Source organism: Caretta caretta, chromosome 3 (assembly GCF_965140235.1).
Source record: "Caretta caretta isolate rCarCar2 chromosome 3, rCarCar1.hap1, whole genome shotgun sequence".
Classification (NCBI taxonomy): domain Eukaryota; kingdom Metazoa; phylum Chordata; order Testudines; family Cheloniidae; genus Caretta; species Caretta caretta.
Window position 1 is genome coordinate 148,971,426 of NC_134208.1, and position 13,149 is coordinate 148,984,574.

Sequence of the window (13,149 nt, forward strand, 5' to 3'; positions counted from 1 at the left end):
TTTTAAAGCCGTTGGGTTGCGTGATCCTATTGCAATGCAACCAGCTAGGCTCTTGTTATCCAATTTTGGGGTGTGGCCTGGGGGTGTACAAATGCCTCTTCATTAAGTTCTCTTTACATAGATTAACTCTTAATGGTAAAGTCATTTAGGCCCAAATCCACTAACAGAGTGGTGCCTAAATCCAACATTTTAGTCACCACTGAGACATAAGTGCTGGAACTGGGGGTGCTGTTGCACCCCCCTGGCTTGAAGTGATTTCCATCCTATAGAGGGTTTAGTTTGTATAGTGGGCTTGCGGAGCAAATTGTTCCAGCACCCCTGCACTGAGCTCCTCAATCTCTGCTCAGCTGCTACCTAACTCTGGAGGCATCTAAATGTCCATGAGTCTCCAGGGCAGCTAAGTTTCTACTTTTGGGTATGTGCACTTCTGCCTCATTCCTGGTGATTGGTACCTACCTCAGCTATGGACTTTGACTTAGTAGGTGTTCTTGGAGCAGGCCTGACTCCACAAAAAATGGCCGGGGGCTAGATAGGAGGCAGAGGTGGCCTCCCTTTAGCCCAGTGGTTAGGTCTACCACATCCTATCTGACACAGGTTCCCAACTGTGGGGTGCACTTCTTTAGGGGGACACAGAGGAATATTGGCTGGCTTGGGCCCTGCTACACCCTCCCCTCAGAGGGGAGGCGGGGAGGGAGTCTCACGCAGACCCGCTCCGAGCTCTGCTCCAGTCTAGCCATGGACCTGGCCTCAGCCCCTGGCCATAGCCCTGCTGTGACTCTACTCTTGGCCCCAGGCTACAGCTCTGCTCCTGCCCCCAGCCCTGGCCTCTTTACCCCCTCCCCCAGGAGCTATGGCCCCAACTCTGGAAAGGGGGGAATGACCCTGAAAAATTTGGGGACCACTGCCATGTGAGAAGCCTGGGTTCAGTATCCCCCTCTGCCTGATGTGGAATAGGATTTGAACTGGGTCTCCCACTTCCCTCAAGAGTGCTCTAACCAGTGGTCTAGGACTCTAGGGGATGTTCTAGTGTAGGGCTCTCTGTCACTCCTGTTGAAGCTGTTCACTAGGTGTAAATAATTAAATATACAGTGGGCCAATGAGTAAGAATGTGTGTGTATAGAGCACTCTTCTGAGAGGTGGGAGGCCCCTGTTCAAATCTGGTCTTCACATCAGGCAGAGGAGGGAATTGAAGCTGGGTCTCCCATATCCTGGATGAGTGCCCCAACTGTTGTAGAGAGACTCAGTGGTCAGTGCTGTAACATACAACAAATGCACTGATCTATAGTGAGGCACAATTCCTGAAAACAAAGTGGGAAAGCTGCCTTGCACAGGGCTATCCAGAGCTTGTGGTTGAATGGTGCATTCTAACATACTGTACTCTCTAGATTTTGTGGCACTGTTTGCCATATGATGCTCTGTAGCCATCCAGGAGGAGGGTCTTGGATACACATGCCTGGAAGAGGAAGACCTTCATACCTGTCACTTCCACCTCAGCTACTGAACCCAGGTCAAGTCACTCTAGAGATGAAGACAACTTGGATGGGCTTTTCTCTGGAACCTGCTGCCCTTGCTCAGAAATAGGTGGCTATTTTATCCTTAAAAAGCTAAAGTGCAGTGCAATGTTGTCACACATTAAACAGCAACCACCCATTCCCCAGATACAGCAGGAGTTTTCCCTCTAACATGCTCCTAGAATGAAATAGGACAAAATACTCCTAACTTTCAGTGAGAATTTAATGGTTATTTTTAAATTAAAAGCTCTAGAAATTGATTTTTAACCATCTGGCATTTTGTTTTAGGCTGGTATCTGTGGCTACCAAGCAAATAGATATTTGGCTTTATAAAGTGTAATTAGAAATACAGTTAATAATTACCTCAGGCTGGTGGTCTAGCAATGTGCTACCATTTATCTGTGCATACTGCCCCCCACTTGCTCATGACTCACAGATGCTCCACCTTTCTGACCAACTGCCTGATATCCTGTGCCAGGAGCTCTGGTTCCTCAAAGGCAGCAAAATGCCCCCCACGTGGCATGTAGGAGTAGACGACTATGTTCTTGAACAACTTCTGTGCCCAGGAGCGTGGGCTATGTGCAAGCTCTTGGGGGAAAGCAGCAATGCCAGTGGGTACATACACTCCAATCCTTAAAAACAAACAAAAACAAAAAAAACCATCCTGTTAGGAGCTTTTTAAATCAGTACATATTATTTGTGGAGGGAGATGTTATTTAAAGCATTTGGTTTTCTTAATAAAATATTAGATAATCAAGCTCAATCAGATCTATTATAAAAGGTATTAGTTCAAGATTAATCAGCACAAATACAGAAAGATAGGGGTTAAATCATTACTACTCCATCGATGTGGGAAACAGTCCACAGTGCAATCTGTTCTGAAAATATATATTCACTACTGAGTAGCATGTATACATTATATGTTACTCTGACAGAAAACTCTCCAAATTCATTTTTTATCAGGAGTACCCTAATACTTTTCCCATGCAGTCTGCACTGGTTGTTCAAGGTTACTGGAATTCTGTACACAGTTTGTTGCAACAATTCAACCAGTTTGCATATTAGTCTCAAACCTCAGCAGAACAGTTATCTTGTTCTTGGCTATCTCTACCTGTGCCAGGAAGAAGAGTTCATACATTGCAGTTTAATATATTTCAAGACAGAGCATACTGGGAAAAATGGCTCACTAATACTTCTTTGTATGGCTGATATATATTTAGAGTACCAACTATCATTTTACATTCAGATGGTTAAGCCAAGAGTGTTGCTGTGATAGCTTCTTCATATCTGTGAATTGGGCACTGAGTTGTATGTTCCATGGTCTGTTCTGGGTGACCACAGTTGCACACTGAAGAGTCTTTAATTTTCCAATTTGTGCAGCAAGTATCCTCATCCGCCATGGTTTGTGCAGATGTGGTTTAGGGTTGCTCATGAACTTCGCAGGAGATCAAAGCCAGGGATCTTCTGCATCAGGTCTTTCATGAGGTGTGTTTTTGTGACTTCTTGTGAACTCCATTCAGCCTTTCAAGCTTCTTCAGAGTTGAAGTTGCATTGGCGAAGGTTAAACATGTGGGTCCAAAAGGACTTACATGACTGCGAGCAGGGGTGAGGAATGTTTGTTAAGGTTCTGGTGGATGGGAAGACATTCGTTTTCCTTGATCCACTGGAATTCCCAAAGGGTAGTGGCGTCATGATGAATGGATGGGGGAGCAATATGCAACAGCACCAGCAGCCAAGGTGTTGGGCTCAACTTGCGGGTTCCAGTGATATACCGCACTGGATATCAACAAGTTAAGTGTGGCTACTTCTGGTCCATACCACTGCACAGTATTTGCTTCACTTTAACATACTAGAAATCCTTTTTAGAAATACATACTGTTGGCTAACAATTTTGTCCAACAGTCCCCCGTGTTGTACCCATCCACAAAGACAAATGGAATGATTGGCTTAGAATCTTGTTTGAACCCAAGCTAAGCTCTCCAGTAGGTTAAAGCTATTTAGATTCTCTGTAGCTGGAAATTTGAAGGGTAGTAGAAATGTAACTAACTATTATATGTCTGCCTTGTGGTCAATTTCAATTGGACTAGTGCCAAATTAAAATAAGTTATGTGTTTAAAAAACAAAACAAAACAACCCTGTAGATCATAAATCCGATTGGCCCAGTGTGAGCAGACAGGCCTGGTGACCCTGGTTTGGTGAGTTCTGCCTTTCTATATGCATGCTGTCATATCTTTAAAGCAACTTGACATAAACCAAATGGAGCTGACTATTCAATGTCTTATCATTCAATGGTATAAATTGAACCTTACATTTGTTATACACTAAGGACAATACCATTAAGCTAATTATCTGTCACTGATTAGAGCAGGCAGTTTACCTTGTTCAGCATTCCTTAATGAACTGGTTTAGCTAGGTAACTCATAGCTACCACAGAATCTCTTTACCCATGTGATGCTCCTTACTCTCTGTAATTCCAACATTTTTCTTGTATTTGGTTAAAACCCTTGAACAGTTTCACACATTGTATATAGTATATCTTTCTTCAATGGCCAGACCATCAATACCAGGCACCATAAGTTTAATAACTGTTAGGATGCTGGTGCTTGAAATATTTAACATATCTTTTGATATTTTCCAAATCTGCTGGCTGTAGTTGGTGGTAGGGCCTGCAGCAGCATAGCAAATTGAGTCATGGCCGTAGGTACTGCTGCCTCCTGGGAGTGCCTCCCTTCTTCTGGCTTACTACGTAGGCTGGAGAAGTGATATGTGCCGTTCAGGCTCTGAAATGCTTCCATTAAATAGCAGGGTTGTACTAGAAACAGACAGCTTCTAGAACAGCTTTGCATGCTGTAGACTAGACCAGTTTAACCTTACTACACTTAAATTTGTATAGCAGGAGCCCACAGCTTCCCATGCAATCGACCCATCTCCTCTCAGTAACTGATTGCATTTTAAAGCCCCTGTTGCTGTTGTATGTAGACTCCCCTATACAAATCTAAAGGAATCAATTCCATTCTAAAGGACAATTTTCTCGATTTCCCTATAGTGCATGAAACTAATGATAGCCAGTCTTGGGGTGGGAAGGGAGGAATCACGGTCAGCAAAGTGCTCCTGCTTAGCCTTATCAGTGGCAGTCAGCTCTTTACGAATCCAAAGCTAATACTTGTTCACCATACCAAATTCCAGATCCAGATCCATGACTTGCTTAAATACATTAACACACTACTACCTCTCCTAGAGGACCACTCCCTTTGTAATATCTTTTCTAAATTCTCCTTCCATGTGTTCTTTACTTATATCTGTGGCTCCTAGTTGTAGTCTGTCTAAAAGTGATTACTTATTAATTCAGTGAAACTGTTGACCAAAAGGGAGAGGCTCATGAGTGCAGGAGACAGAACTCTCACAGGAGCTAGCTTCAAACTAAACTCACTCCCAGAAGAGCTAAGAATGACTATGGGCCTCTGTTTTGAACACATCACATACAAAACTCATTGCTGTTACTTCATGTTCCTTCAAGAAATTCTACACGTCACCACTCACCTCTACATTCCAAAAATAATCAAGCTGTTTCTCCAACAGGTTGGGGAAAAAACACCCTTTTTGTTACAGTGATAGTACCACTATAAGAATCTGGATTGATTTGTTTTTGAAATATGTAGGAGGAGCTCAGCTACTATAATGATGGAGCCATAGAAGTACCTAGATTGTTTATTGCCTGCAATGGTGTCTAGCCTGCACCTCATCCCACCCCTTCTTTACCTGGCAGCGGGAGCGGTGTTGAGGTTCTTGGAGAGATTCTCCTTGTAGAAGCGCATTGAGGGCACAATGGACGAAGTTACCCAATAAATCATCACATTGGTCAAAAGGTCATCCAGAGAGAATTTCCTATTGAGGGATAAATCAGAGAAGCATCACTGTCACAGGGGCTAGTTTCTGCACATTATCAGGTACATGCCTTGAAGAGTGGGCAGCCTATCTGTTCTCCTCTCATCACTTGGCCCTAAACTAAGCTGTAGAGCACTGAGTGTTGGTGCAGTAGTGCTGCAGCCAATCCATTACACAAGGCAATTTGCACAGTTTAGAATTGTATGTTCCCTTGCCCTCTACTTAAATTTGATCTCAGTGGTGGATTGTCTCACCTCCCTACTGTTGTGAGCAGCCTTTCTTTAGTTGCATTTCTCCTTCACACCCATTCATTGACATGCCACTGTTCCATACCTCTCCAGACCTCCATTGTCCATGTCCCGGAATGATCTATCGGTCCAGGTAGAGAACTTCTCCAGAATGTATGCAGCAAGTCCCACGGGGGAGTCGTTTAGTCCACAGCCTAATTCAGGAAAGCAACAGAACAGCTCTGAGGTTCACATGGCACTGCATTACCTCCACTAAGGATAAACTGGACTTAGAATCATAGAATATCAGGGTTGGAAGGGACCTCAGGAGGTCATCTAGTCCAGCCCCCTGCTCAAAGCAGGACCAATCCCCAATTAAATCATTCCAGCTAGGGCTTTGTCAAGCCTGACCTTAAAAACTTCTAAGGAAGGAGATTCTACCACCTCCCTAGGTAACGCATTCCAGTGTTTCACCACCCTCCTAGTGAAAAAGTTTTTCCTAATATCCAACCTAAACCTCCCCCACTGCAACTTGAGACCATTACTCCTTGTCCTGTCCTCTTCTACCACTGAGAATAGTCTAGAACCATCCTCTCTGGAACCACCTCTCAGGTAGTTGAAAGCAGCTATCAAATCCCCCCTCATTCTTCTCTTCTGCAGACTAAATAATCCCAGTTCCCTCAGCCTCTCCTCATAAGTCATGTGTTCCAGACCCCTAATCATTTTTGTTGCCCTTCCAGGAAGTCTCCTATAGGGATCAAGCAGAGACTTCGGATACTACCCACCTTTGTGCAATTCCGTTTGGGACATTTAGTACTGGCAGAGCCCAGATTGTCATTCTCAGACCCGCCCCCCCCAGTTTTTTAATGCAGAGAGAAGCCGAGAACTAGGACAGTCATGGTGGTGGCAGTAATGGCACGATGGGAAAGTGTCCAAAGGAACTACACTTTAAAGGAGGCAGGAAGTGGGGATTGCATTCCCAAACAATGGGTGTGACTGGAAGAGGTCAGGAGGTTCTAGAGTGCCCTTAGTCAGTGTTTATGAAGGTGGAAGGGTGAGAATGCTGTGCCCCCACTATCCTTTTCTTACCCATGCTTTGTGAACCAAAATATAATAAATGCAGAATTTATATAGCATATTATCTGTTCACCTGGTGGGGTAGGGAAGTATTTTACAGTTAAGGAAACAGTCAGAGGGAGATGCAGTGACTTGCCAAAAACCATGTGTAATAAATCCTTGTTAGAACTTGACTAGAACTCTGGAGTTTCTGGTTCCTAGTCCTTTGCTCAGTCCACATTGGTCCTCAAACATTCTAGGCCTTTGTCCAGATGTGACAGGTATCTCATGGACCACATGTGTCTATTATACAAACTCCCCAGCCATGTGGAGACTGTACTCTACCTGCTGTGTCGGGCTTGGTGGCCTGGATGTGCAAATACCCGGTCTCCCGCAGAAGTTCATACACGTTCTTCTCCAAGTACGGGTATAAGCGGCGGGAGTCTTCCCTGGTGAAGCCCACCAGCCATGGCACGTAGGCCCCCAGCAGTAAAGACACCAGCCTCCCCAAACCTCTTGAGGTGGTGATGACAAAATTCAGATGAAGCCCTTTCACAGACCTGGAACCAATGGTATTGAGGAATAAAATAAGAATCAGCAATATGGATTAACAATAACAGAACAAAGGGATCTTGTCTCCAGGTTCCCTCTGAGATACAGAGCTGTGCTAGGACAGCAACACTGCACTAGGCCCATCGGTACTTCCGGAAGAATGTCTCTCCTAACCATACATAGCTCTTCAGGCATGTGTATTCACAATTCCCTTATGTGAAGACATGTAGCAAATAGTGTAGAGACAGCGCAGCTGATGCGAGCACCAACACAGCTGCACTGGAGAGGACAGAATAACTACAGCAGTCTTAGACTCCCATTTGACTTGGCATGGCAGAGCCATCACTGTGGCTTGGGTTGTTCTCCTAAGAGCCTCATTTTGAACCCTAGGTAATGAAGGCTTCATTGTGCATTTGCTGAGAAGCCTGTGGTGAACCACACATGACCCTAAAGCTCCCTGAGACTTCCCATTGAAATCAATGGGCGTCTCAATACTTTTAAGGATCCTGGCCATGATGACTAACTCCTTTAGCATCTTCCCCCTTGATTTGGTCTCCTTTCACCTGTTGGATCATATTAAAGAAGTTCTGTATTAAAATCACAAATGAGTTTGATTCCCCATAGTTTAAATTCCAGGGCATTACTAATTAAGAGGTCTCTTGGTTTTTGGTACTGTTTCTCTCCCTCTCTGTGTGAAACTTGCAAGCTGCTAATTGTGTTAGTACATTCTAAGACAGAGTCTGTTCTCAAAGCAATTCTTTGTAACAACAACTATTCACAGAGAGAGAGACTCAAAGCAATACTCTGTAACAACAGAAACAGAACCCAGAGACTCCCCACCCTTTTGTTGTATTCATCTCGCTTTGTTAACAATTATGATTAAAATAGAGATAGAGGATGTACGTGGATGGATGCTTGGTGTGGATAATAACTGAATGATCAGGGAGGTGCCAGCCTAAGAATCCAGTGTCCATCGGCTAAAGAAGGTGTCAAGTGGAAATAACCAGAGGACCCCCGGAGGGCAGACTGGAATCCACCCAACAGCCTCAAGGATGGGAGAACCAAAGAACAAGATAACATCTGGCAGCATAGAGCCGTCAGGAATGTGCCATCTGCTGATTGATTCAGCAACAGCATGATGAAGCAATTCCCATAGACTGGCATAGGAAGAAATTCCTATAAAAATGGACTCTAGAAAGTGAGAACTTTGGGGTCTGATTCTGCAAACCAACTTCCAGGAGCATCAGATGAGCATCTGACAAGGCCCTGCTCCCTCCTCATGTCCAGGCCACCTGGCCAGGGGCTTGGCATGAACAACTCTAAGGCTGGTAACTATAATAACAACCTTGCAGAACCTGTGTGTGTGTGAATAAATATGAGATTGAATGAAATGTTATAGCTATAACTAACTGCTTACTATGATTCTTTCTGTATTCACAATAAATGTGGCATTTTGCCTTTTCCCCTTTTAATAAGATCCTGCTGGTTTTTATTTTATTGGTATAACACACCTAGGGAGCTAACATGGAGCACATGCTTTACAACAACTCACTGTCTAAGGCTATGTCTACACTGCACTTTTGTCAGTAAAACTTTTATTGGTCAGGGGTGTGGTTTTATTTTGCCAGCAGGAGAACTCTCTCCTGCTGGCAAAGAGCAGCTCCATTGGAGTCCTTATAGCAGCACAGCTGTGTCGCTGTAAGGTACGCAGTGTAGTCATAGCCTAACATTTAACTTTATCATCTAAGAGCAGCCTCATGTTTCTCCTCCACCCAGATGTTCTAGGCCTGCATTTTAGGCAAGGAAGGAATTTATATCTCATGCTACCATTTAGCCTCTCAAAGGTTCCCCAACCAGATTTGAATCTCCTCATTACTTCTCATTTCTGATTTGGAAGAGAGATCACCGGGTGGGTCTATTCTAAGCCTTAAGGCTTCTTTGGAGGATGGGATGGAGAGGGCACAGTTCACATTCACAGCTGACTCAAAGCTGGGAGTGATCACAAATACTTTAGATACCGCTGAAATATGAATGCAATAGAACAAGCTTGAGAAATAGGCTGAGATCTATGAAACGGGAATGAATAAAGATGAATGCAAAGAGGTGGGGGGATACATAAGAGGGGATAATCCAATGCACAAAGCTAGAATGGAAAAGAAGAGCTAGGCAGCGGAAAGGCAGCCCCAAGAATTATCTGGTTTTGGGGGTAGAGTGCAGGATAAACTCAACAGGAGTCAGCTATGCATTGTTGCCTGTACTGGTTTATATTATCAGGGTGGCTGTGTAGATCAGCTGTGAAGCCAGAGCTGTAGCCTTACATTCAGCTTGGGCACTCACTGTGGCAAACATTTTTTAAAAATGGCCACTAATTTTGGGTGCCAAACTTGAGGTTTCCAAAAACTGGGACACTCAACATTAATGGCCATTAAAAAATTTTGGATCTATGCTATTTCTTTTTTTAAAAAGGACATTAACTCTGGAGAGAGTCCAAGTGACAACAACATACATAGGAAAAAGAACGAGGAGTACTTGTGGCACCTTAGAGACTAACAAATTTATTTGGGCATAAGCTTTCGTGGGCTAAAACCCACTTCATCGGATGCATGCGGTGGAAAATACAGTAGGAAGAGATGTGTACACAGAGAACCTGAAAAAATGATATAGTTGGTATGTCAACCCCCATTTTTTCATGTTCTCTGTGTACATATATATATATCTTCCTACTGTATTTTCCACTGCATGCATCTGATGAAGTGGGTTTTAGCCCGCGAAAACTTATATATGTTTAACCAAATAAATGTGTTAGTCTCTAAGGTGCCACAAGTACTCCTCATTCTTTTTGCTGACACAGACTAATACGGCTACCACTCTGAAACCTGTCACCATACATAGGAAAAAGTATGGACAAATCAGAGGAAAGAAGAGTGCTTTACCCAAGATTAAACAACTCTACAAATGCAAAGGGGACAGGGACCAATTCTCAATCAGCTTCACAGGCTCCAGTTATGGGGCTTGTTTCTGGGTCAGCTTATATCCTAGGATCTCTCTACTAATTGGAGTAACTCTATCTAAGGAAAGTTTAGAACCCCTTATGGGATCGTAGCTTTGCTTCTTGCTCTAGAATCCAGACTACTGCCTAGCAGCGATGCAGAAAAGTCAAGAGAAATAGTTTCAGAAACCTCCTGACTCCTGCTCACCTAGAGACTGCTTGTCAGCTATATTTTGGTAAAGGTTCTCTGGGCTAGGGCTGTTCAAACAAGGGCTTCACAGATAACTTGGCAGGAGTCCGAGGAATGATATTAATCCCTATCCATTGGAGAAGATGGCAAGCATCTGAATCCTTAATACAAGGGTGCAGCTTGCAGAGGCTCCAGATGAGTTGCCTGACTGCTTGCTGGGATGTGTTTTTTAAAAAATCAGTACATTATTGGTTCTTTCCATTTTCCTTTTGATTTTTAAGCATTTAGGGTTCATATTTTTCAGTTCTCTCCAACTACAAGGATGAGAAATATTATTTTATTTTTTAAATGAATGATGAGATTCTTATGTAGCCACATGACTCCAGGAGCTGGGGAGCAAGACTCCACATATCACAAGACTGGGGATAAAACTACAAGAGTTGGCAACAGTGTGTCCTGAGTACAAGGGGGAGGGCAGGGTGTGTCATAGGAACCAGAACAGACAACTATCCCTCTCCTAACCCCCTTTGCTACTCACTTTGGCAGCATCTGGGCCATGTTTATGGTGATCTGAGAGCCCCAATCTCCCCCCTGTACATAGAACTCCTGGAAGCCCAGTCTCTGCATCAGCTTGTGAAATATCCGAGCAGCAGCCAGCGTATCAAAACCTGTGCATAAGGAGAAACCTATTATTAAACACCTGTTCTCCACTCAGTGAGGAATCATTGATACCACAGGGGATGCAGGTCAGTGTTCTGTTGCGTATTGCCTAGTACTGGTCCTCTGTATCACAGTGAAAGGAGACTTGAGGTAACTGGAAACCTTCCAATCCCCTACATTCCAAATCTCCACACCCACCCCTAGAGCTTTGTGACCTCAGCCCCATGGACTTTCCCAATATCACTGCAAAAGACTAACTCTTCTCTGGCAGATGGAGCTGATCCATTATCACAAAGCAGTTAGCACACTGGGGTTAAAAGGCCAAGAAATGAGTGCATTGCAGTCATTTCAGTGTCCCATGGAGAAGACAAGCACTGAAAGCACCAGGAGCCTAGAATGAAGCAGATACCAGCTGCCTGCATCCTAGTATGGAGAGGTCGGGTCCCAGACTGTAGACAGCTTGGATCATCCTTAAGAAGCACTGTAAGAGTGCAGGGTGCTTTCCCAGATACAACATAGGGCACAGACTCTCCCTCCCTCTTCACTTGTGCCTTCTCCACCTTGCAGTTCATCTAAATTAATCTTTCTCCCCATACCTGCACCCTCCATGCTCAAATCCCTTCACTGGCTCCCACTTAATCTCCGGCATCAAGTTCACATCCTTGCTCTTCCCATTTAAAGCTTTGCAGTCTCCAGTCCCACCCTCCTCATTTCCCCTTCTTCCACTCCCTAATCTCTGCTCCCGTTGCCTCCTTCACTCATCCTGCATCTTCTCCCAGGACACACTATGGGCCTGTAACAGCCTCCCAGTTAAGGTTCCCAGCGCCCTCCCTTATCTTCTCCAACAACCACTGGAAAACACCCACCCCAGTCCATGAAGTGACCTGGCTCTAATGACTACCCACCTCATATTGCCCCATGTTCTATTGCACCCCTATTCCTTTGGGAAAGGGATCTGTTAGGTATACATCACCCCATTGTACAGCATGGTGTTCACCTATTGTGCGTCATACATCAGAAAGAGCTGGCACAGGAGAAGACTTGCTGGCTTGGGGGGGTCACAGACTAGGATACAGAGTCTTTCACCTCTAGGACCCTGGTTCCTCTCTGGTTCCAGGCTGGGGGGATTGGTGTGTGTGTGGGGGGGTCTCAGGGAAGTGGTAAATGGACTATGGATCCTATTGTCTATGGGGCACTGGTTCCACTTCAGCCCAAGACTGGGGAGACTGGCTGTCTTGGGGTATGTGTGTAGAAAATGAGATATGGAGCCTTTTACCAAGGCAATAATTACCTGACTCACAGGAATAGGACACAAAGACTTTAACTTTCAGGACATTTAGTGGATTGTGTGAGTAAGTCTGAGTCCAGTTCCCATTGGACACGTCAACAACACAAACATCATCATAAATGCCCCTCCCCTCCAGCCCAGCAGAGACACCAAGGACTGACCGGTTTCTGGAGCATGAATTGCCCTTTCTTATTTAGGTGTGATCCCTAGAGGTCAGGTGAGGCAGGCTGAGAGAAGTCTGCCCTGGCCTTGCCCCTGCTGTACCTGTTCTGTGGATACCAGTATCTAGGGCAGAGGTGGGCAAACTGCGGCCCACAGGCCACATCCGGCCCCTGAGCTCCCAGCTGGGGAGGCTAGCCCCCGGCCCCTCCCGTGCTGTTCCCCCTCCCCTGCAGCCTCAGTGCGCTGCCAACGCTCTGGCCTGCCGCTCCAGCCGGGCAGTGCAGGCGGCGTGGCTGGTTCTGGCCAGGCGGTGGGGCTGCGAACTCCTTCCGCTCTGAGCAGCACGGTGAGGGAGCGGGCAGGAGGTGGGTTTGGATAAGGGGCAAGGGGTTCCGGGGGCCAGTCAGGGGATGGGGAACAGGGGAGGTTGGATAGGTGTGGGAATCCCCGGGGGCCTGTCAGGGGTCAGGGGTGTGGATAGGGGTTGGGGCAGTCAGGAGACAGGCAGCAGTGAGGGCTGGATAGGGGGTGGGGTCCCAGGGGGGCGGTTAGGGTCGGGGGGTCTTGGGAGGGGGGAGTCAGGGGACAAGGAACAGGGGGGGTTGGATGGGTCAGGGGTTCTGAGGGGG

The 13,149-nt window shown here is 45.5% G+C and overlaps 1 protein-coding gene across 2 annotated transcripts in view; it reads right to left on the bottom strand.

Annotated features, from left to right (window-relative positions):
• Window positions 1–1,716: 1,716 nt before the first annotated feature.
• The window catches only part of LOC125633785 (epoxide hydrolase 1), a 58,389-nt gene continuing 46,956 nt past the window's right edge, over window positions 1,717–13,149 (bottom strand). For both annotated transcript variants that reach the window (XM_048843547.2, XM_048843548.2), the window contains exons 5-9: window positions 10,949–11,078; window positions 7,025–7,239; window positions 5,730–5,838; window positions 5,271–5,396; window positions 1,717–2,143 (exon numbers count right to left, since the gene is read on the bottom strand). In XM_048843547.2, the coding sequence (XP_048699504.1) occupies window positions 1,942–2,143; window positions 5,271–5,396; window positions 5,730–5,838; window positions 7,025–7,239; window positions 10,949–11,078 (782 nt within the window). In that variant the 3' untranslated portion in view covers window positions 1,717–1,941. The remainder of the gene's footprint in view (window positions 2,144–5,270; window positions 5,397–5,729; window positions 5,839–7,024; window positions 7,240–10,948; window positions 11,079–13,149) is intronic.